Raw genomic sequence first — 23,977 nt, forward strand, 5'->3', positions numbered from 1 at the left:
AGGAAACAGCCAATCATCAGAGAGCACTGTTGAGGCTTACATTTGTTACATATCACAGTGTCCTCTATAGGAGGAGCTCAGGAGAAAACCCATACAATTTTATTGCAAGAATGGGTTGTAATTCTCTTAGATACCTTGTGCTTTTTCCTCTTAGGGAGACTGAATCATATTACTGATCAAAGTTTCTTTTCTTCAACAGACACACAAAAAGGGGTCACATCTATATCCAGACATAACCGCTGTTAACTCCAGTCTAAGTACAATTTTATGTCCTCATCTTTGTTTTTCTCCTTTAGTCCTGCTTGTTTTTAACCTTTTATTATGAAAAGTTTCAAATATACACAAAAGAAGAGAAAATGGTAAACTGGAACCCCATGTACATTTTAGCTCACACTAAAAAAAAGTAAATAAATAATAAATAAATAAATAAATAAACCTTTGACTCAACTTCAGTCATTATCCACTGATGGTCAATTTTGTTCTATGTGCATCTCAAATCTTCCTCTCAAACACCTCTGGATACTTTTTTCAGATCTAATTCTCATGCTATAAAATTCACCCTTCTAAAGTGTTTTCAGTTTTTTTTTAATTAATTAATTTATTTTTTCGAAACGGAGTCTCGCTCTGTCACCCAGGCTGGAGTGCAGTGGTGCGATCTCAGCCCACTGCAACTTCCGCCTCCTGGGTTCAAGCGATTCTTCTGACTCAGCCTCCTAAGTAGCTGGAATTACAGGCACCCGCCACCACGCTCAGCTAATTTTTGTATTTTTAGTAGGGGTGGAGTTTCACCATGTTAGCCAGACTGGTCTCCAACTCCTAACCTCGTGATCCACCCACCTCGGCCTCCCAAAGTGCTGGGATTACAGGCGTGAGCCACCGCACCCGGCCTTCAGTGTTTTTAGACTATCTACAAGGTGGAACCATCACCACCATATAATTCTAGCACATTTTCATCATTCCATGCCAATTAGCAGTGACTACCCATTCCTCTCCCCCAAGTCCTTGGCAGTTGCTCCTCTGCTTCCTCTCTCTATACATCACTGGAATATTTTAAAGCAAATCTCAGATATCAAGTCATTTCACCCATAAATTTTACAGTGAGTATTTCTAACACATAAAAGCTTCTTTTTTTTTTTGGTCTCTAATGTAGCCAAAGACCTAAAAACATAGTAATAATTATTTAATATCATCTAGTATATCATCAGTGTTGAATAGCCTCCTGTTAATTGATGTGTTCCATTGTATGCAGACAGGGCCTTCATATTCACGTGGTTAGTATGACATAAGCCTCTCATGATGTATAACAGTTCCCTTTCCTCTGTTTTTTTTTTTTTTTTTCTTGTCATTTATTTATTGGTGGGGGAGACCATTTTTCCTGTAGAATTTCCCACACGCTCATTTGGCCAATGGCAGCTCCATGTTGTTCCTCTATCACCTGCCTTCCCTGTAAACTAGTAGTTAAATGCAGAGATTTTTATCTGAATCAGGTTCTGGATTCTGGCAAGAATACCTCCCTAGTGCAGGGTGGGGGTAGGGGCTATTATCTTGCATCACATCTGACTGACAAGTCTCTCTGCTGAGATGTTAAGATTGGTCCTTGAGCTCAGGTATCGTCTGCCTGATCCACACATTATCACGTTTCCCATCAGCCTTTCCCCAGTGGCCCTGGTATTGATCAGCATTGCCTCAATCTGTTACTGCATTAGGGGCTGCAGAAGGATGATGTTCTAATTCTCTTGCTTTTGCATTTAGTAGCTAGAAATCATCAAAGAGAACATTTCTTCTTCACTGTTACTTAGTCATGTTTTTGGAATAATCAGATAGTGTCTTAGCATCCTCCAAAGATAACCAATGACCTTTTTGTCATTGGTTATTAACAATTTAATATATTTCAATCTATTGAAGTCACTATTTTTTCTGATACTTAAGTTATCCCATCTTTGGCTAATAGGAGCCCTTCTGAGTTGATTTATATGTCTTCTTAACATGGTAGCTTTCCTTTTACTAGCATAAGATGTTTTGAACTCATCTTGTACATTTTCTGCCCAAACCTGGAATCAGTCATTTCTCCAAGGAGTCATGGAAGTCTTTCAATAACATAATGGTTTTTAGAGACCACATCTGGATGCTAAATACGTTTATTCTTATTTTTTTGGCCTTTCTGGGCCTTTTTGGCAGACACAGGAAAAAATGTATATATGTTTTTAAGAGAAAAATGCATCATAAATTCATCCTGATATCTTGAATTCAAATCTTAGATTACAACACTTATTTATTTTATTTTGAAATTGTATCCCTTTTCTCTTACATTTAAAAATATTGGGTCCTAATAGCATTATTACTATTATAATGGCTTTAAAATAGCAATACCATTATTATTACTAACAAGTTGAATAAAATTTTATATTTCTTAGCAGTTTTTAAAAATCTTTTGGATATTTTCTGCTAGGGATATATAGTTACTGTTGTGTTGATTTTTTTTTTTTTAATCTGGTTAAACATGTGCCAATTACTGATCAAGCTGTTAAGAAATAAATTCTAGGCCTGGCGTGGTGGCTCAAGCCTGTAATCCCAGCACTTTGGGAGGCCGAGACTGGCGGATCACGAAGTCAGGAGATCGAGACCATCCTGGCTAACACGGTGAAACCCCGCCTCTACTAAAAAATACAAAAAACTAGCCGGGCAAGGTGGCGGGCGCCTGTAGTCCCAGCTACTCGGGAGGCTGAGAAAGGAGAATGGCGTGAACCTGGGAGGCGGAGCTTGCAGTGAGCTGAGATCCGGCCACTGCACTCCAGCCTGGGTGACAGAGCGAGACTCCGTCTCAAAAAAAAAAAAAAAAAAAAAAAGAAAGAAATTCTAGTGTGAAGGACAGTCAGGTAAGTATATCATAATACTGTGGGTTATAAGTAATAGTAAGAATTTATTTATCTAAGAAATGGAATAGCACAGAGATCCACATTCTCAGCTTTCTGTTACAAAGTCTCTTGAAATAATTCCTCTCTGTAAGTTTAAGCCACCAGCTTGATATATTGTTAGACTGAATAACTTTATTTTGTTTTCTATTTGCAGGAAATTCTTTTCTCCAGTTGATTTATTTTGTTTTATAGTTAATAACCACTTTTGCTTGCTTCCAAAGTCAAAATTATAAAAACAAGATATATACAGTGAAGACTAGCTTCCATCCCCATCATCTCCTGCTTCCCTTCCCTCTATAGGTAACATTCTCATTTGTTTTTGGTTCATTCCTTCATTGCATTTTTTTTTTTTTGAGATAGAGTCTCGCTCTGTTGCCCAGGCTGGAGTACAAAGGTGCAATCTCAGCTCACTGCAACCTCCGCCTCCCAGGTCCACACAATTCTCTTCCCTCAGCCTTCCAAGTACAGGTGCACACAACCATGCCCAGCTAATTTTTGTATTTTTAGTACAGACTGAGTTTCACTATGCTGGCCAGGCTGGTCTCAAATTCCTGTCCTCAAGTGATCCACCCACTTTGGCCTCTCAAAATGCTGGGATTACAGGCGTGAGCCACCACACCCAGCCTGTATTTTTTAATCAAATATGTGCATTGCCCTGCCCACAAAAAAATTCTTGATAAAAGTTTGCATGTTGGCTGGGCATGGTGGCTCATGCCTGTTATCCCAGCACTTTGGGAGGCCAAGACTGGAGAATTGCTTGAGCCCAGCAGTTTGAGACCAGCCTGGGCAACTTGGTGAGATCCTGTCTCTACAAAAAATAAAAAATTAGCCAGATATGGTGGCACATGCCTGTAGTCTCAGCTACTGGGGAGGCTGAGGCAGGAGAATTGCTTGAGCCCAGGATGTTGAAGCTACAGTAAGCCGTGATCATGCCACTGCATTCCAGCCTGGGTGACAGGGAGACTCTGTCTCAAAAATAAAAATAAAAATAAGGATTGCATGTTATCCTCATTATTCTGCACCCTACTTTTTTCACTCCATAGCAGTATGTAGATCCTCCTCATTGCCTTCTCGTGACTGCAAAGCATTCGATTGTATTCATGCAGCACCATGGATGCAGCTGTCCCCTGCTGAGGAACATGTGGGACAGCGGTCAATGCACCATCCCGGTGGCAGTCTGCCCTAGATACCTTCTTATCCCAAATGCCTCCTCTGGCCAGAGGACCATCCCAACATCCCTCCAGCTCCATCCACACCTCTAGGCCGCCCACCCCTGTCTTCAGGATCTCATCTAACTCCATCCTGTCCTCAAGGCTTATGGTGGAGCTATAAACCTCTGAGAGTACAGAATATGGCCCAATTGTTGACAAAAAACTTTCTTTTTTTTTTTTTTCTTTTTTTTTTTGTTTTTGAGACGGAGTCTCGCTCTGTCACCCAGGCTGGAGTGCAGGAGCACGATCTTGGCTCACTGCAAGCTCCACCTCCTGGGTTCACGCCATTCTCCTGCCTCAGCCTCCCGAGTAGCTGGGACCACAGGCACCCGCCACCTCGCCTGGCTAGTTTTTTTGTAGTTTTAGTAGAGACGGGATTTCACCATGTTAGCAATAAAGTGGGATGAAGGGAGTAAGGAGAGCTGGGTGGGAGGAGCGACCTCACCTAGAGTAGCTGGGGAAGACAGGTCTGAGATGCTGATGCCGGACAGGATCCTGAATTAAGAGAGAGGTGAGCCGTGCAGGCTAGGAACAGCACGTGCAAAGGCCCTGAGGCAGGAATATGTCAGGTGGATTCTGGATAGAGGGAGGGGACAGTCTTATCTGATCTCTGCTGACGAAACCATACCTGGAGTCTGTTGTGTAATTCTGGGTACCACATAGTTTAAGAGATTGTCAAATGTGGGCATTTCAAGATGGTGAAGGGCCTGGAAGCAGCTCGTATTAGGAATGGGTTAGGGAAAGAATGACTTGTGCACACCTGGGTGGTCCATTCAAGTGGATGAAGTGCAGACACAAGGCAGAGGGCTAAGACTTGCTCTACAGGATAATGAGGGCCATTCATTCATTCCTGGTGCGATATACAGCAAAACAGGTTAGAGGTTCCCTAAAGGGGAATGAGCTGCCTTGCGTGATAGTAAGCTTCCTGCTACTGGAGATATTCAAGCAAATAGCAGACAGTCTACTAAGTATGTGGATGACTTCCCCATCCCGGGTTGGATTTTGAAATTTGGAACAGGAGACCTCTGAGCTGAAACCCATTCAGAAGATTTGGAATTGCATCCTGACTCCTCTCTCCAGTTTCTCTGCCTCTGTCTCCACTCTCCCTCCTTGCTCAGCCTCAGGACAGAGCATACATGCATGCATACACACACACATACACACATGTGTGCACACAAGCACACAAGAGGGTAAAGCAATTCAGAAAGCAGGAGAGGAGAAGAGTGTGAGAACCTGAATGGGGGAACCATGAGGGGAAGGAGGCAGGAAAGACAGAGAGGAAGGAATGAAGAAGAAATGAGAAGCAGGAGAAGAATGGCGACATTGAAAAGAGGTCAGGAAAACTGAAGGAGACAGAGTAGGAGGTGGAAGGGAGAGGCTGGAAAAAGATAAGACAAGAAGTAAGCAACAAGGAAAAATCAAGGAGGAAAGAGGTGCAAGAGGAAGACAGATGACATTAAAAGTAACAGGAAGAGTGGCCGGGCATGGTGGCTCATGCCTACAATCCCAGCACTTTGGGAGGCCAAGGTGGGAGGATCACCTGAACCTAGGAGTTCGAGACCAGCCTGGGCAAGATGGGGAAACTCCACTTCTACAAAAAATACGAAAAAGAAAAAAATAGTCAGGTGTGATGTCATGCGCCTATAGTCCCAGCCACTCAGGAGGCTGGGGTGGAGGATTGCTTGAACCTGGGAGGCAGAGGTTGCAGTGAGCCCTGATTGCACCACTGCGCTCCAGCTTAGGTGACAGAGCAAGAGTCTGTCTCAAAAAAAAAAAAAAAAAAAAAAGAAAAAAACAGAGTAAGAGAGAAGGCAAGGAGTGAGGAAAGGGGAGAAAGGGGAGGGAGGAGACAGTGAGAAGGCAAGGAAGGAAGAGAAAGGAGAGAGAGAAGGCGAGAGGAGATAAGAGAAGGGAGAAGAGGGGCGAGGGAGGCTAGGGTGTGGGTGGGTCTGTTTTGGAGAGTTCACAGTGGCCCCATCATAGCCCCTGGGCAGCGAATGGGTAATCTTGAATCACAGCTCATTGAGGGCTTCCTGTTTTCAGTTTGTCTTTGTGAACCCTTGGAGGGATTTCCAGCCAGTAAATAAAGCAGAGTGCCAAGACTCCCTGCCCAGGCCAGCAGCCATTTCACCATCCTCAGGACTGTGTCCCCAGTGCCCTCTCACCCCAACTACCCTCTCTGGCCTGAGGACCATCCCAGAGTCCTCTCCAGCACCCACCCACCCAGGTTCCAGACCACCTGCCCCCTTCGCCAGAATCCCGGAATCCTTCCGGTTCTCAAGAACTTGTGAGGAAGGCAGAAAGCCTCAGAGAACGCAGCACCCACCCAAGAATGCACGGAAATATCCACCTTGTAAAAGACAAGTTTCCTTGAAACACAGTTTCTTTGTCTTTTTGTAGAACTCCCTTGTTTTTCCTTCCAGTTTCTTGCCCCCCTCCCAAATTATAAGCAGGTCTTGATCCAGCCTTCTTAAATTCAATCCAGAAAACTCGTGTAGAGCATGTGCAATGTTCCTGGCACCAGTGCAATAGCTGGGGACAGCACTCGTCTGTCCTCAAGAAGCTCACAGTCTAACGGGGAGACAGAAATGGTGGTTCCAGGGGTAGAATCAGTTTTTTATTGCCCAGGTGTCATACAATGTGGGAGGCCCTCCGTAACGAAAAAGAACATAAAATCAGCTGGATGTGGTGGCACCTGTAGTCCCAGCCACTCAAGTGGCTGAGGTGGGAGGAATGCTTGAGCCCAGAAGTTCAAGGCTGCAGTAAGTCATGACTGCACCACTGCACTCCAGCCTGGGTGACAGAGTGAGACCCCGTCTCTTTAAAAAAAATAAATAAATATAAATATAAAATAAAATAAAAAGGAACATTTCGCCAGGGCCTTTCCTGAAGCTTTGAAATGCCTTTGTATAAGAGACCTGGGCTCACACCTGTAATCCCAACACTTCAGGAGACTGAGGTGGGTGGATCACTTGAGGTCAGGAGTTCAAGACCAGCCTGGCCAATATGGTGAAACCCCATCTGTACTAAAAATACAACAATTAGCCAGGCACGGTGGCACACACCTGTAGTCCCAGCTACTTGGGAGGCTGAAGCAATAGAATCGCTTGAACTCAGGAGGCAGAGGTTGCAGTGAGCCAAGATTGCACCATTGCACTCCAGCCTGGGCAACAGAGTAAGAGAGACTCTGTCTCAAAAAAAAAAAAAAAGAGAGAGAGAGAGACCTGGGTTCCATGCTCACTGTTGGAGAGAACAGAATGGGACCCCAATGCACAACCACTCAAACAAAGACAGAAGAGAAGGGTTCCCGGAGGGTGGCTGCCCACTCCGGAATTAAACCACTATCTCTCTGCTTTCTCCCTTTGCTCTCTTTGTCTGCTCTGTGAAAGAATGCATGATGTATTCCACAAAAATTTACTTCGGGCTTATATAATAATTGGGATACATTTCAGCTGCCATAACAAAGACTTACAATGGTGTAAACAAACTAGGACTTTCTTTCCCTGCTCTGCACAAAAGCAGCCCAGGGCTGGCGTGGAACCACCATGGTTTCACGGCCATGGGCTTCTTCCATCTTATGGATCATCCATCCCTGGTGTATTGCCCTCAGCTACACTGTCAAAGATGGTCCACACTCCAGCCAGCAAGGAGAGAGAAGTGGGGAGTAGAAAGCCCTCCCCTGCCCTTTAACGGCACAGCCTGGAAGTTCGTACACCTCTTCCGCTAACATCTTGTTGGCCAAAATGTGGCCACACAGTGGTATGAAGATGCCAGGGAAAGGAGAGAGAGTAAAGTGTACCCTGGGTGGACACATGCCCCCCATATCAGGGTGTATCATGACTGTAAAGCAAGAAAATGATGCTGTGGGCAGCTAGACACCTCCCAGGTAGCCTGCTCTGTGTCAGGGCTGTCTAGGAAACCAAGGTGCTAAAGAAGTTCTGGTTCTTCCCAAAGCCACCAAGGACAGAAATGTGAATTAAACAAGCCGTCCCTGCAAACGCTCACCCGATTCTGTCATTTTGGCAATTCCAATTCTCTCCACCTGACCCTGGATTCTGGCAGAGATGAAACCCCAGGACCATCAGAGGGGCACTGGAGAAAAAGGTGGCAACATAGACTGTGACGAAGTTGCCAGAAAGGAAGGGTGAGAACTGGGAAAACAGTGGTATGGAAATCATATTACCCAAAGTTCAGCAATCTCAGGTGCTACAGAGGGTCAATGCAGGGCAAGGACCAGAGGCATTCTATGGGATTTGCCAAAGAGGGGACCAAATCAGTCGCAGGGGAATGGTAGGGAGTGAAACCTAGAGAAAGTGGGTTGAAGGGCAAGTGGGGAATGAAGATGTAGAGAGAGACAGTGGAGACTGAGGTTCTGAAAAGCAGGAACGTGTTGAGAATGGTGGATTCTTGATCACGTTAATCCAAAGCATAAAGAATCGGTGAAAAGCAAGAGACTAAAAATAATGAGCAGAAATGTCATTTGGCTGCTTTAACGAAGACCCACATAATAGGGGCCAGGTGCAGTGGCCAAAGTGTGTAATCCCAGCACTTTGGAAGGTCGAGGTGGAAAGATCGCTTGAACCCAGGAGTTGGAGACCAGAGTGGTCAACACAGTGAGGCCCTGTTTCTACAAATAATCAAAAATTAGCCAGGTGTGGTGGTGCACACCTGTAGTCCCAGCTACTCGGCAGGCTGAGGCAGGAGAATTGCTTGAGCTCAGGAAGTCAAGGCTGCAGTGAGCCATGGTCACGCCACAGCACTCAGCTTGAGTAACATATTGAGACCCTGTCTCAGAAAAAAAAAAAAAAAAGACCCAGAGAACAGAGAACAGTGGCTTAAACAAGATTAAAGTTTCTTTCTCTCCCATGTAAGAGTCCGAGTCGAGGGCTAATAGCGAGCTTCACACTGCTAGTGACCCAGGTCCTTCCAACTTTCTACTCAGCCATCCTCAACATGCGGTTTCCACCTCATGGCCCAAGATGGCTGCTGCTGCTCATACCATCATGTTCACATTCCTAGCCAGAGCAAAGAAGGAAAAAGGACGGGGAAGATTATCTTCATCTTCAGGGCACCACCCAGAGGTTGCTCATATCACGGCTACCCAGTTTTCATTGGCCAGAGCTTGGAGACTTGGGCACATCTAACTGCAAGAGAGACTGCAGCAAAGTAATCTCTGGCTGAGGAGATCAGGTGCCCAGCTAAAACCAAGGGCTTAGAAGACCCAGAACAAAGGGAGGAGGCACACCACCACCGCTGCAGCTGGGAGGAAGAAGGTGGGGTAGCTGAGTTTGAAAAGGGCTGGAAAATAGGGAACTCTTGCCTGGTCATGTTTATTTTCTCTGCAAATTGAGACTTGGAGTCATCACTCGGAGAGCCAAGAAGAGAGACGGCTTGTCCAGCCTCTCTCCTGTTGCTGTTTGTGTCCGTTATGGTAGAACAGGCAGGCACCTATACACAGACCCCTGAGATGGTTCAAGGAAAAGCTGTGCCTTCGGAGTCCAGAGTTTCAAGCCTAGCTCTGGGCTCAGCTGCTTTACAACCTTGAGCAAGTCCAGAGATCTCAGTTTCCTTATCTGTTAAGTGACCACAACAGTGCCCAGCCTGCCCACAATCCTGTTTGGACCCCACGGAGAGCTGTAAATACCCTGCGTAAGCATCGCAGCTGGGCAAATGTGAGTGGGCATTCTTGTGGGAGGGACAGAGTCGCCGAGTCAGTGCTGAGCCTCGAAGGGCAGGCAGAAAAGGGCTGAGAGGGAGATAGGAAGGACGTGAGATGGGGTGTGGCCGAGACCAACCCCACGCAGACCGCCCAGCGCCCAGCCACTCCACAGGGCTCTGCCCATCTCTGACCCAGCATCAGAACCCCTCTGCTGTCGGGGTGAGGGTGACAGGGAAGAAGGGAACCGCTTCTGAACAAGCAGGGCTCCCACGGCCAGTGGGAGGGAGCAACTGGCCCAGCTGTCCACAGCCGCTGGGAGTCAGCCTCTGTTCTGTCTTAAGATCACTATCACGGAGCCTTGGCCTCGTCCTCTGCACTTGGCCTTAGAAGCTCTCCTGGGACCTCTCCCCAAGCCCGGGACACCTCCCCAAGCCCGGGACACCTCTCTGTGTTCCTGGCTCAGCCCAGTCAACAGTGTGAGTTTCTCTCCCAGCCTCTGGCCTAGCAAAGCCAGCCTCTCCAGTGTGTGGCTGTGTGTGCGCACACACACACACACACACACACACACAAACACCACATACTATACACCACATGTACAACACACAACACACACAGCAAGCACACCACACACACACACCACACACATCACACACCACACACATCACACACACAAACAAGCACCACATACTACACACCACATGTACAACACACAGCACACACAGCAAACACACCACACACATCACACACCACACACATCACACACTACACACACACAGAAGCAGCACATACTACACACTACATATACAACACACAGCACACACAGCAAGCACACCACACACATCACACACCACACACACACAGAAGCAGCACATACTACACACCACATGTGCAACACACAGCAAACACACCACACACATCACACACCACACACACACAGAAGCAGCACGTACTACACACCACATGTGCAACACACAGCACACACAGCAAACTCACCACACACAAATACATCACACACTACACACACACACACACACACCATGTGAACACACAAAGAACATACCACACATAGCATACATCAAACACATGCAAACACACCACACACAGACATCTCCCACAAACTCCACAACACACACCAGGATACACGCTCCCTACACATACACACCACACACACATATGCACACTCCCTTCTTCCTAACTGGACCCTCTGTGTCTCATATCACACCCCTCCATTCAATCCTCTACACAACTGCTTCAGTAATTTTGTTAAAACGCAAACTACGCCGTTTCCTTGTTTAAACCCCACTCCCTCTTTCAGCGGCTCTCCAGAAAATTCAGGCTAAAATCCTAGCTCCTTCCCAGAGACGGTGGCCCTCCAGTCTGTTCCCCGATGGCCCGTGCAACATCCCCCGTCAGTGAGCCCGCGCCACCTGCCCTTTCCCCCACTGTGGGTTCCTCGCGCATCTCTGGAAGATGGCCCCACAACTTCATCCATCTGAAACGTGTTCATCCTTCCAAACCCAGTTCAGAGCTCACCTCTTCTGTAAAGCTTTCTCGACCACCCAAGCGGAATCGCTCCCTTCCTCTCTACCGCTTGCGTGGTGTGTGGTGGAATGATTTGCTTCCCCTGTCTGTCTTCCCTGCCAGCAGGTGACCTTCTGAAGGGAATTCATGTCTATAGACAGAGCACTTGTTCCTGGCATGGGGTGGGCTCAGTGAACACGGGGTGGGTGGCACTCATCCCCCTCGTCCTCCCACACAGATCAAAGTGGAAAACCAGCTTGACTTCCAGGACATCACCAGCGTGGTCGCCATGGCCAAAACCTACGCCACCACCGAGGCCTTCATCGACTCCAAGTACGACATCCGCGTCCAGAAAATTGGATCCAACTACAAGGCTTACATGTGAGTCTCTGGGGCAGGGGCTGGGGGAGCGTGGGAAGGGAGCCCAGAGGTGCATGTCCAGCCACTGTCTCCTGCACCCAAGGGCGCATCATTATCCTCCATCCTATCTCCTTACTGCCTTTCTTCTCTGGCCAGTGCGGCCGAGGGGCTAATACTCAGTCACTGCTTATCCCCAGGCAGATATTTGCCTACCCAAGCAAGGGCTGTTTCCTCCAGAGCAAGAAAGGTGCTTGGCACGTCTAGGGAACTGCACATACACACAGGATATATGTCTTTGAGAGAGAAATTTGGGGACAAATCAAGGAGGGCTTTGAATACCTTGCTGAGGGTTTTGGATTTTTTTTCCTCTTCTGAGCAAAGGATCTGTGTTTATTAAAAGGTGACCATGAGGCTGCGAGCTGCCAAACGGTTTCTCTGAAGCCAATAAGACCAATGAGGAGGTTACACCGGATTTCTCTGCCTGCAAGCAACAGAAACCACACATCATTAACTTAATGGGTTTTTTAAAGGGAATTTATTAGAAAACCATGGGTTATCAGAAACTTAAAAAAAGCAAACAAAAAAATCTCCCAACTCAATTATCAGTTTCGGAAGCATTAGGATACAGAGCAACCCAGGAATGTGGGCAGCCAGAAATAATAATAAACAATTTTCATGGCATCCCCACCGGTAAATGAACCTGCCCTAGTCATTTTCAGGGCTTAACTCAAGATTGCGATTCCATGGAAAAAGTACTGATTAGTCCAACTTTGACTGTGTTTTATTGATTAGAGAAAAGCAGTATGGAGAGTCCCACCATGAAGGCATGCAGTGTGGGCAGGGCCACTGCCTAGTGGAAATAGAGGTGCTGAATCTAAAGGAAAAGGAAAGAATGCCAGGCGGAAAAAAGCAGCCCGCCTTCACCTGGGTGGTTCAACAAAGGATGGATTACATGGGGCTGTGGTTATCAGGATGAATGGGACTTCTGGAGTAGGTGGACTGTCTCGTCCTTGGGAGAGCTCTTCGCTCCAAGCCCTCTCTGTGTTTCACTCTGGAATGTTATTGTTAGTTCCACTTGAAATGATGGGACCCCAGAGGGCCAATCGCTGCCTGGTTGACAAGCATTTATGGGGCACTGACTGTGTGCAGGGCTCCATATGTGAGGACTGCAAGGGTTAGCCCTGGACAGCTGGAAGGTCCCTCCATCCATAGGCTTCTGTGTGGGTAGCTTGTGCTTCAAGCTAGGGGTTGGCAAACCACAAGCACAGGCCAAATCCAGCTGCCACCTGTCTCTAAATACAGTCCTGTTGATCACAGCCTTGCACACCCATTTACAGATTGCCTGTGGTTGCTTTGGCACTACCTGGATTGCCTAGACCAAGGGTCAGCAAACTTTTTCTGTAGAGGACCAGGTGGTAATTTTAGGCTTGACGGACCATATCGTCTCTGTCGCAACTACTGCGCCCTGTCATTGTTTGTGAAACTAGAGGAGGTGCAGGCAGTTGCCCTAGAAGGAAGTATTCGCAGGAAAGGGATGGAACTCATTTTCAAGGAGTAACTCTGCCCTATTCCACCAATCAACCTCTTCCTCCCACGAGGCAGGCCAGACCTGCCCCTGCTCTCAGATGGCCTTGGGGTGATAAAGTCACCTCCTCCCTGCCCACCGTGAGTTATGGCCCGTTCCAGTGCATTCCTGAGGCCCCCGCCATAGGTCATGATATCATTTCCCTCCTCTCTTCATTGTTTCAGCTTCCACTTGACATTGACGACACCTTGTCCCAGTTTTTTTCTGCTTTTTTGTTGTTGTTGTTCTTGAGGATTACCTCATTGCCGCATTTTTTCTGCGGAGCCTCCCTGGCCTGACAGCTCCACTTTGTCATGACTTACGGAGTTTCCTGGACCTTGGCCTGGCCCACCTCCAAAGGAGGGGGTTCACGTCAGAGTTCAGTGTAGAATTTCCCCAGCCGTTCAACCTCCTCTGGCCCCACTCCCTGCCTTGTACTTGCGCCTTTGTGCTTGTCGCTGCTGGGCTGTCATTCTTTCTAGGTCCTAGCAGACACAATAAGGAAGTACATGAGTGTATCCTTACCCATGTATTCATATATATCCATAATTATTTCCGCATATCCCCATCCACATCCCTATGAGGCTGAACAGAATCCTATGGATGTCCCGGACCTTCATCTGGTACCACTTGGTTCATTTTAGCCTTTCCTGGTTGCTAATCTATAATTTCCCACTCCAACAGAGAAAAATCCAGCTCCCCCACTCACCATCTATCCACTTTTCTGGTTCCGTCTCAGTGGATGCGCCCAGTCTCAGAACTGCTCACCTGTAGCCTCATGGGAAACAACCTTGCCAACTATGGTGCGGTGCCTTATGGCTCCTGGTGGTCATCTATTCTCAGCATTTTTACATTTGATTTTCTCTTTTACAATGATACAGTTTTGTGTCAATTCCTCTCCCCAGTTCACCCTTTGATCTCAACCACATACCTTCCGTTGACCATAAGACAAATAGCTTTACCTACACCCCTGTGCTTAAACTTGTTCAGTCTTTGCCGAGGCCAGATGCACCGTTAGGGATAGGTAGCTTGTCTGGATTCTCCCCCAGTGTACACAGTTCCTCACCCAGTAGGTACCTACTGGGCACCTACTGCCTGCCAGGTCCCACTGGATACTAGATATACAGGGGATGAAGTTAAACATGTCCCCTACCCTCAGGGTTCCCCTCCATCGGAGAAGAGAGGACACTAACGCAGTCATCAGAAGGGAGATGAGCATTCCTGAGCATTCGTGTAGGGTGTAGCACCGGGCAGTCTATTTTTGCTGGGGAAGGTGGGCTGTCAGGAAGTCGTATGTCAGATGAAACCTGAAGGATGAGCAGGACTTAGGGAGGCGAAGATGGAGACAAAGACTCTGTGGAGTAAAGGGAAGAAGGCATGCAGAGGCTGTGACACTGGGAAAGAGCCATAGGCAGCGGAGCACCGGAAGAGAGGTCGGTTGTTACTGGAGCAGAAGAGGCAAGGAAACAGAGAAGGATGGCAACACAGTCAGAGACCAGAAGGCATTCCTAATCTTTACCAGAAAAAAGTAGTCACTTCTCTCTAAGGGTCACTTTTCTAACATTTTGGGGCCCTCAAAAGATTCCAGACTCATCAGGGGCTACACACACTGCCCTCATTCTCCTAAAAAACACGCCAAAGTTTGGGGGATTTCATCAGATGATGTAGGCATTTTTGAATTCAATCTTTCAATTTCAAAGATGACTTAGAAAACAATACCTAAGATCCAACAAATAAAAAAGGCAAACAGCATGAAGGGAAATAAACATAGGAAAATATAGTTGAAGATAAAGTATGTACCGAAGAATACATGCCATTACGTGAGCCAGTCATTTGAGTCAGAGCCTCCTGACAGCCAAAGCAAAGAAGGAAAGCAGATCAGGATGCGCATCCCTAATTCCCTCAATGTGTTATTTGTTCTGGTACAGGAGAACCTCCATCTCTGGGAACTGGAAGGCCAACACAGGCTCTGCCATGCTGGAGCAGGTGGCCATGACAGAGAGGTAAGAGACAAAGGAGGTGTAGGGAGAGGTGCTGGCCATGGTAGGAGCTGAAGGGGGAATGCAACAAACAGCCCTGAAAAGAAGGCCACTCTGCCCTCCATCCAGTGCCTCATCATCCACAGAGCACTTTTCTAGGTATGATCATCTTCACTGCCCACAACAGCCTACAGGGCAGGCATTAAAATAACCCCATTTTACAGAGGGGAGAAGAAAGCTCAGAGAGGGGAAGTGATTTGTCTAGGACCACAGAGCTAATTAATGACACAGCTGAGAGTAGAACCCTGCTGTCATGACTCCAAGTCCAGGGTCTTTCCAGCCCTGACCAGCTGCTATAGGAAGAGGTCAGGAAGCCCTGGCCAAGCCCTCCTGTGCGCTGACAGCTGCAAGGAAGCGTTATTAGGCGACCAGGCATATTGGAGAGTCCACTTCTCTCTCAAGCTTCTTTCCATCTCAGTACGAACAGGGAGAGGTTGATGTCCCCTGAATCGTGCATATTTTAGGGATGCTTTCTGGCTGAAGGTTTTTTTCGGTCTTTCTCCCTTTAGACACTTTGTGCCAGCCCCGCTTAAGGAAAGGCCGGCCGGGCACGGTGGCTCACACCTGTAATCCCAGCATTTTGGGAGGGCAAGGCAGGCAGATCACCTGAGGTCAGGAGTTCAAGACCAGCCTGGCCAACATGGTGAAACCCCATCTCTACTAAAAATACAAAATTAGCTGAGCGTGGTGGCACATGCCTGTAATCCCAGCTACTTGGGAGGCTGAGGCAGGAGAATCACTGGAGCAGAGGTTGCAGTAAGCTGAGATCATGATCATGCCATTGAACTCCAGCCTGGGCAAGAAGAGTAAAACTCTGTCTCAAAAAAAAAAAAAAAAAAAAAAAAGGAAGGGCCGAAGGGCCGAGTCAGCTGGTCTCAGGGCCTGCCACATACATACCTTCTTGCCTGCATGCCCTGTGACCTCTGCCAGCAGCCACACAATAGCAGTGGACAGAGCGTGGGCTGTGAGCTCAAAAGCTCTGTTCAATAAACACTTACTGAGTACCTACTGCAGGCCATGTTCTGCTGAGCACTAAAGGATGAAAAAATCCAATCCTTCCCTCTAAGAACTCTGTATCAGTTGCAAGGGCTACCACACAAATCAAATTGATTTGCACAAAAAGGGGGATTTACTGGCCCATGTCACTGATGACTCCAGATATACAGTGTCAGGTAAGGCCTTGAGGCTCCTCTGCCCACCCTAGTTCAGCTTCTTTCTGTGTTGGCTTCATCCAGGAGGCTCTTTCATTTTATGGTGGCACACGGTGGCTCCAGGCTTTCATCCTCACAGTGCGTTCAAAAGAAAGAAAATTTCTCTTTCCCAATCATTTCAACCAAAGCCTGAAATTGAGCCATATGTACTGATTGGCCTGGCTTAGGTCACGTGACCATCCCTGAACCAATCACTATGGCCCAAGACACTGCAACGCTGTGATTGGAGGCCTATGTCAGGTCTGCACCCCTGGAGACTGGAGTGGGACCACCCCCTACAGCAATAGAGACTGAGTGTGACCTTGGGCATGTTCAGGAACATTTCTGAGCTTCTTCAACTGCAAAATGAAAGCAGTAATACCCAAGTCAGAGTGCAGGTGTGAGGACTGAATGAGAGAGGGCTGTGAAGCACCTAATCCAGAACCGGCCCCCGGCAGGGAGGCGCACCTGCCCTTCCCATCAACCCCAGGGGGGCAGCTGCCACCTTCAACCTGGGAACCCACCTGTGCTAATAAGTCTCCTGGAGGCTGCGCTCGTGACCTGGCACAACTGAATCATGTGGCTGAGGCAGTCACCTCCTTCCCCCAACAGGTGTTCACGGGACAGTCGTGGCCGTCTTCTCTATGGCCCTTCCCGAGCATGAGCCCAGCCTTCCCCAGTGCCTCCTGAGCCACTCACAGATGTCCCCAGCACGCCACCTATCCCTGGCTCTGCCAAGTCCCAGGTTGCATGGGCCATCCCTGGAGGAACCTACCATGGGAGTGGGCCTGCCCAGGCCTGGAATCCACTTTCCCTTTTCTAGTCACAGGCAGTACTTCAGGGTCTGGGCGGGAGAGATTCCCCAGTCCTATCCCCACAGGAACAAAATCCATACAGGGACTCATACACAGGGCCTGACCCCGCCCTCCACCTGGCTTGCCTGCTTGCCAGGTGGCCTGACTCCTGGGCAAAACCAGTGATGTCACTCGGTTGGTGCTAGTCCCACCTGGCAGGAGGAGAGCAGGGCCCCCCATTCTCCAAGCACTCTCATGCTGCTGTACGCCTATAGCCCCTTCCTAGACCCTGGGATGCCTGTGTCCTATGGGGTGCAGCCAGCAGGGGACCCCAAGGTTCATCCTTTCAAAACAGCCTCTGGAAACAGCTGCCTCTGGACCTCGGCTCAGATTTCCATGTTCCATTGAGAAGATACCTGATTTATGAGTGTGTCTCAGGGCACAGCTCACCCTAAGTGTGTGGCACCCACAAGTCAGCCACTGGGGCCGAAAACGAGGACCCTGATCAGAGATTCCAGAGGACTCTTCAAGCTCCAAGGACCCAAGGGTGTCCCCAAACGTGACCACATAGCAGAATCACATGGAAAGCTTTCAAAAATTACAGAAATTACTCTAACATAGGGCGGAGCCCCAAGTCTGGCTGTTTGTGCATTTAACTCTCCTGGTGATTCTGAGGTACAACCAGAATCAGATCTAGGCTTTCCCATTTTATGATAAGAGGGAGAGGCTTCGCCAAAAGTATTAAGGAATTAACAGCAAGAAGGTAGGTCCCTGGTCTGCCATGCTGAGTGAGAATGGATGTTCTGGGGCACCTTCAGAATGAGAGGAAGGGTGGCTCGCTTGGAATCTGGAATCAGACAGGATCTAGGTTTGGAAGCTGCACAGTCACTTAATCATCTCTCTGAGCCTTTTCCTCCATTAGTAAGAGGGTTAAAATCTTCCTCATAGAGTTGTGCTGGGATCCGAGGGGATGAGGAGTCAGCCCCCAGGCCCAGAATGTCTGGAACATAGCAGGAGCTCCATGGGTGTGAGTTTCCATCCTTCCTTTTACTTTGATGATATCACGTGCTCCATGCTACAGCTGAATGAGAAAACTGGACTGAGAGTCAAGGAGATCGAGGTGATCCTGGTGTTCTTACTGCCTTACTGTGTGAACTGGACCAGCCAGCCTCCCTCTCTGGGCCTCAGTAGGCTTTGGTGGATGAGATGAGAATCCATTCTAAGAGCATTCCAGTCTCAGTCCCTCCTCATCCCAGCACTTATGGCTCAGACACGCAAAGCGATGTGAGAGTAGGCATGCCCTGCATGACCCTGGAGAGTGAGAAGCAAGAACATTGACACAGAGTCCCCTGTGACTCCCAAATCCAGCCCACAGGGGAAGCTAAGTGCAAGCCGGGACGGTTTCTTCACATACAACCACCTCCTTGTTGCAGGGTCAAAGTCCAGCGCTGAGATCTGTCCCCAGCAAAGCAAACTGGCCTTGCAGACATCAAGTGGCTGGAAAGGGAACAAAAGCAGTGGGTCTAGAGGGCCAGGCCCCCTGGGCGAGGCAGAAGCAGCCTGCCAGTCTCCCCAGCCCACCCGCCCCGGGCCCGGGAAAAATGCACCCTTTGTCCTCCACAGCCTCTTGTCCGGCCAGGGCTGGGACTGGAAGGGCGGCCTGGAGGGATTTCTGGAGCCCTTGGAGCAGCTTTCCCAAGGGAAAAGGGACACAGGGGTAGCTGGGTGTCCAGGATGACTCCGGATGGGGGCAGGGTAGGCTCCCCATTACTGCAGGGCCAGCAAGTCCTGGGGTTGGGGGAGACCTGTCCCAACTCTGGTTCCTTCTCTCCCCCACCCTGCCTCTCTCCCCTCCTTCCTGGCTCTCTCGTGTCCTTTCTCTGGGTCTCTGTCCCACTGTCATTTGTGTCCCTGCCTCTCTGCCTGCCTGTCTCTGCGTCTTGGACTCTGACGCTCTCCATCTTTCTGGCTCTCTTGCTGCTTCTCTGTCCCTCTCCATCTCTGTCTGGATGTGTGTATCACTGTCTCTCCCTGTGTGTTTTTCCGTGTGAATCCGCTTCTCTCCTCCACCCTCTTCCCCACTTTCCCAGGCCACTTCACTGTCTGTCCATCTGTCCCTGCAGGTACAGGCTGTGGGTGGACAGCTGCTCGGAAATGTTTGGTGGCCTGGACATCTGTGCCGTCAAGGCCGTCCACAGCAAGGATGGCAGAGATTACATCATCGAGGTGAGGGATGAAGCAGGCAGTTCTCCTGGCCGGTCCAGCCTGGCAGGCGTGCCAGGGGGAGGGAATCCCTGCATGATCTTTGGCGCCATCAGCTGTGTCCTGGCTCCAGGGCACACGCAGCCCAGGCCTCAGTGAGCTGCTTCTGGAGGCTCCTTCCCACCCTCAGAGGCATCGAAAGGCTTCATGCCTGGGGATTCGGAACTCAGTCGAGAGACCTCAGGGCACGAGGTTTAACAACCTCCCTGACCCACAGGCCTAAGGAAAGGGAAAGGGCACCTGGCCAAGGGTCAGCAAGCCACTGTCCCATAGGGCCCCTGCCATTTCCTCAGTGTCCAAGCATGTAAACTGGGCACCCTTCCTTGGTCACCATGCAGACAGTCCCTCATTTGTTCATTCAACAAACATGGCCTTAGGGGGCTCCCATGGGCTAAGCATGGGTGTGGCTCTGGGGATACAGCCATGGACTTGATAGACATGGGGTGTGCAGGCTGGCAGGGGAGAGGGTGAGAAACAGTGGCAGAGCACTGAGGATTTGGAAGGGGGATGGAATGGTACAGGGGCATGAATAGAGGGGAAGATGGAGGGAAGCAGAATGGTAAGAGGGGGTTCACAGAGGGCTGTGGGTTCCGGAATCTCTCTCAAGACCCTCCAGCAGCCCGTGCCTCTCCCCATCCTATAGCCCTCCCAGCCCCGCCACTTCCTCTCCATGCTTACCGTATCCCACCACCCCCCACCTCTCCTCCATGTCTTCCCGGTGTCTCTCATGGTCCTACAGCCCTCCCGTCCCCTCCCCAACTCCTCTTCCCTGCCCCCCACCCCATGCCCCGTGGCTCTCCACTGCTTTCCCCTGAAAAGGCCCCTCTGGCCTCAGAGTCCTCCATAACTTCCCATCTCCACACTCACAGCTCCAGTGCCACGTTCAGCCCCCTCTTTCCACAGGCGGTGCTGACACAAGGCCAGGACACGTGAGGGACAGCCCTGCGGCTGTCCCCTCCCCGGGGTGTGGGCGGCTAATGGGAAGCACATGGCTGGGGTGACCACAGGAGCCAGCCAGCCCTCCCATCCCTCATGTCTGCCTCACTCCCCAGGAGCCCACGGCCGAGCAGGACCAGGTGACTCAGTGGGTGGGAGCCCAGTCATGCCAGGAGGGTGTTCACGCCCAGGACTTGGAGGTAGGAGGAGGGAGTCCAGGATGAACATGGCCCCTCTCTCCTCCCCAAAAAGGCCAGGAAGCTCCAGCAGGAAGAGCTGTGTCTGTATTGGCAGACCCAGTCCCACTCTGAGAACAGCTCTCCTCTCAAGGCCCGCAAACACCTTCCCTCTGGCTGCCACCAAACCTGAAATTCCCCAAGTAGCCCCTACTTGGAGGAGCCGTGGAAGAGGCTGGGAACAGATGCCTTGACCTGTACAGTTGCTCCCTGGAGGAGCTCATCCTTCACCTTCCTGGGAGCTTCAGCCCAGAGGTGGGGCAAGAACCCCCAGCACAGCAGCTCCTCAGACCCCACCAGGTCCTCCTGTCCCCGCATCCCCTCACGGGGACCACCAGACATGAACCCAGATTTGGCACACAAGCACTCATTTATTTATTCACTGAGCCGCTGCTCCGGGAGCCAGCCCCCAAGCCAGGTGGACACAGTGCAACCGCAAACACGAGAACAGGGGCCCTGTCTCCTAGAGCCCCTGGACTCCCCTGACCCCCAAAGGCCAGCTCCTCCCTTGCACCAGCAGTCTCTCTGTCCCCCGTGAGCCCCTGCCTCTCCGGGTCTCAGCTTTCACTCTTAGGGAAAAAAAAAAAAAAAAAAGAATCCGTGCTCGTGGGCCCAGGCTCCCTGCCTTCAGCCATTCAGAGGGTTGGGGATGAAAGGCCTTTCACATAGAAAAAAAAAAAAAGTAAAAGTAGTGGGCTCGGACTTCAAAAAAACAAGAAAACAATGTCTCCCAAGAATGTTCCAGAGGGAAAATGAAAGATAGCTTTTCAGATTTTTTTTTCCTCGCAGAAACATTCCAGAGTTGTTTCCTTTGCTTTTGAGTTTGGAGTGGGGTCAGGGGAGATGGGAAACTTGTTACCAAAAATATAAAAGGTGTTTTCCCCGAGTAAGGGGAAAAAAAAGGCAGAAGAGGTCCCAAAACACTGGTTTCTTCAGCCACCTCTACGGGGAGAACTGAAAATGTGTGTGAAATGTGTTGTGAAGAGGCTCACCGTCAAATACTCGGGGAAAAAGACCCTTGAACTTGTCCTCTGTGACCTTGTCCGGGGAATGACATTGCCCACTGGAAAATGTTTCCCTGGGGAGACCAGAGCGGCCACTTCCTTTGGCTGTGTCTACCGTGGGGATTCCAAAATGAACCTCAGGTTCCTTGTGGTGGCTGTTTTCCACTGCAGGGAATGTAGGAAACAGAGACCAGAATAAAATGGGGTGGGCAGGGGCAGGGGGAGAGAGGACAGGCAGGGTGCAGGACGCCTGTGTACCTTCGGGGCAGACTCCACCGTCAGAGCTCAGCCAGTGGTGACTGAGTGACTGTCCCTGCCCGGAGCACTGGGATCCAGGAGACCTCAGTTCCAGGTACAACTTGCGCAGAGCTCAGGACCCTGCTGGAAGCAGTATTCACATTCTTAAGCTAGCTTTTCAGTTTCCTAATCAAAGTGGGTGCTAAACTCACAGATCCCTACAAGTCCCAGCTGGAAGGGTCTTAGCAGCTGCCCAGATCCCTCAGTTCACTGTTGAGAAAAACAAAAAACACCCATAGAGGAAAAGAAACTTTGACCAAGATCACAGAGCAAGTCCACCGCAGAAGCCAAGCCTGGAACCCACGTTCCCTCTTCCCAGTTCCTACCCTGTTGTGCTGTTCCAATGCTTGCTGGGAATTAGCCTGATGCAGTGGGAGGACCATGGGTTGCCAGTGCTGTGTCCTTGACCTTGCCACTTCTTTGACCCTCTGCTTCCTCATCATTACAATGAGGATAATAGTACCTGCCTCAAAAGCTATTCTGAGGTTTATGAGAGATCCTCCACACCCGATGCTTACAATAGGGCATAGCACATACGAAGTGCCCGATAAATTACGGCGCTTCTCATTATCCTTATCCTTATGAGCCGGGCTTATCGCAAGGGCCTCTTATTCCTCCACTAAACAGGTGTCTGTGGAGGGCACACCGGTTTAGCAGGACACAGGGTCCATCCCTAACCTTGGGGGCTCCCAGTCTGGTGGTGGAGACATAGTGAGCAGGGGGTGACAGTGCTGTGGATAAGCTGTCCAGTGTGAAACCAGGTGAGGACGGCAGGATACAGATGCGAGGTGGCTCGTCAGAGCTTGCACCATCAGAGAGGGCTTCCTCGAGGAAGACCTAGTTAGCGGTTCCCTGTTGGATGAAATGGAGTTGGCCAGGTAAGGAGTGGGTAGAGGGAATACTTAAGAACCTGGAGGAGGCCGGGCGCGGTGGCTCAAGCCTGTAATCCCAGCACTTTGGGAGGCCGAGACGGGTGGATCACGAGGTCAGGAGATCGAGACCATCCTGGCTAACACAGTGAAACCCCGTCTCTACTAAAAAAAAAATACAAAAAACTAGCGGGCGAGGTGGCGGGCACCTGTAGTCCCAGCTACTCGGGAGGCTGAGGCAGGAGAATGGCATGAACCCGGGAGGCGGAGCTTGCAGTGAGCTGAGATCCCACCACTGCACTCCAGCCTGGGTGACAGAGCGAGACTCCGTCTCAAAAAAAAAAAAAAAAAAAAAAAAAAAAAAAAAAAACCTGGAGGAGAGAGAAAATCTAAGGAGTCCAGACCGTGGGAACAAGGGAGACAAGACGGTGAGTCTGATGGGGTGGTGTGGGTGAATGCAGGCCGCCGACTCCTGCAGTGGAGCAGAGAGGGTGACAAGGCCTGACAGACACCCCTTCCAGACCTCCCATAGCTTCCCATGCCCAGAGAATCACGTGGAGCATTGGCCTTTGTGACCTTGGGCAAGTCCCCTCCCATCTCTGGGCCTCAGTTGCTCTATTTGTAAAAAGAGCAGAAGGGGAAACTAGGATCCCTCAGGCTCCTCCCCATAGAAGCACTTTGAGAACAGCCCAGCTCCCTGTGGAACGCGTTTCCCTCCCACCTGTGTTTTGCCAGGGCCCCGGAAAACAGACCTTTCCTCTTTCCTCTGAACCCTGGGTCAACTCTATGTCATATTTTTGTCATGATCAAGCCCCCCACCTTTACTGTTTCTACTTTGCGGAAAGCCTTGAGCTAGGGCCAAAGGAGAGGTGGCCAGCCCTGACCCTGGGAGGGGGCCAGGGTGAGAAAGGAGGGGACGGAGAGCGGCTCCCCAAAGAAAAGCACAGAAAAGGTCGGCAGAGGCTCCCTGGCCCTTGTCGCATTGCTGTCATCCAGCAAACGTGGGCCGAATTGAACTACATCCAGGGAGTGGTTGAGACTGAACCGAAGCGAGCTGGTGTCGCTGCCGGCCAGGCCCAGCTGGAGGTGGTTTGCATGGAGGACATCGCCATCTGGTGGT

The 23,977-nt window shown here is 49.8% G+C and overlaps 1 protein-coding gene across 6 annotated transcripts in view; it reads left to right on the forward strand.

Moving 5' to 3' along the window:
* The window catches only part of SYN3 (synapsin III), a 556,822-nt gene that overhangs the window by 509,259 nt on the left and 23,586 nt on the right, over nucleotides 1-23,977 (forward strand). For all 6 annotated transcript variants that reach the window (XM_050745857.1, XM_050745861.1, XM_050745859.1 and 3 more), the window contains exons 8-10: nucleotides 11,545-11,687; nucleotides 15,159-15,233; nucleotides 19,377-19,479. In XM_050745857.1, the coding sequence (XP_050601814.1) occupies nucleotides 11,545-11,687; nucleotides 15,159-15,233; nucleotides 19,377-19,479 (321 nt within the window). The remainder of the gene's footprint in view (nucleotides 1-11,544; nucleotides 11,688-15,158; nucleotides 15,234-19,376; nucleotides 19,480-23,977) is intronic.

This window comes from Macaca thibetana, chromosome 10 (genome assembly GCF_024542745.1).
Source record: "Macaca thibetana thibetana isolate TM-01 chromosome 10, ASM2454274v1, whole genome shotgun sequence".
Taxonomy (NCBI): Eukaryota; Metazoa; Chordata; class Mammalia; order Primates; family Cercopithecidae; genus Macaca; species Macaca thibetana.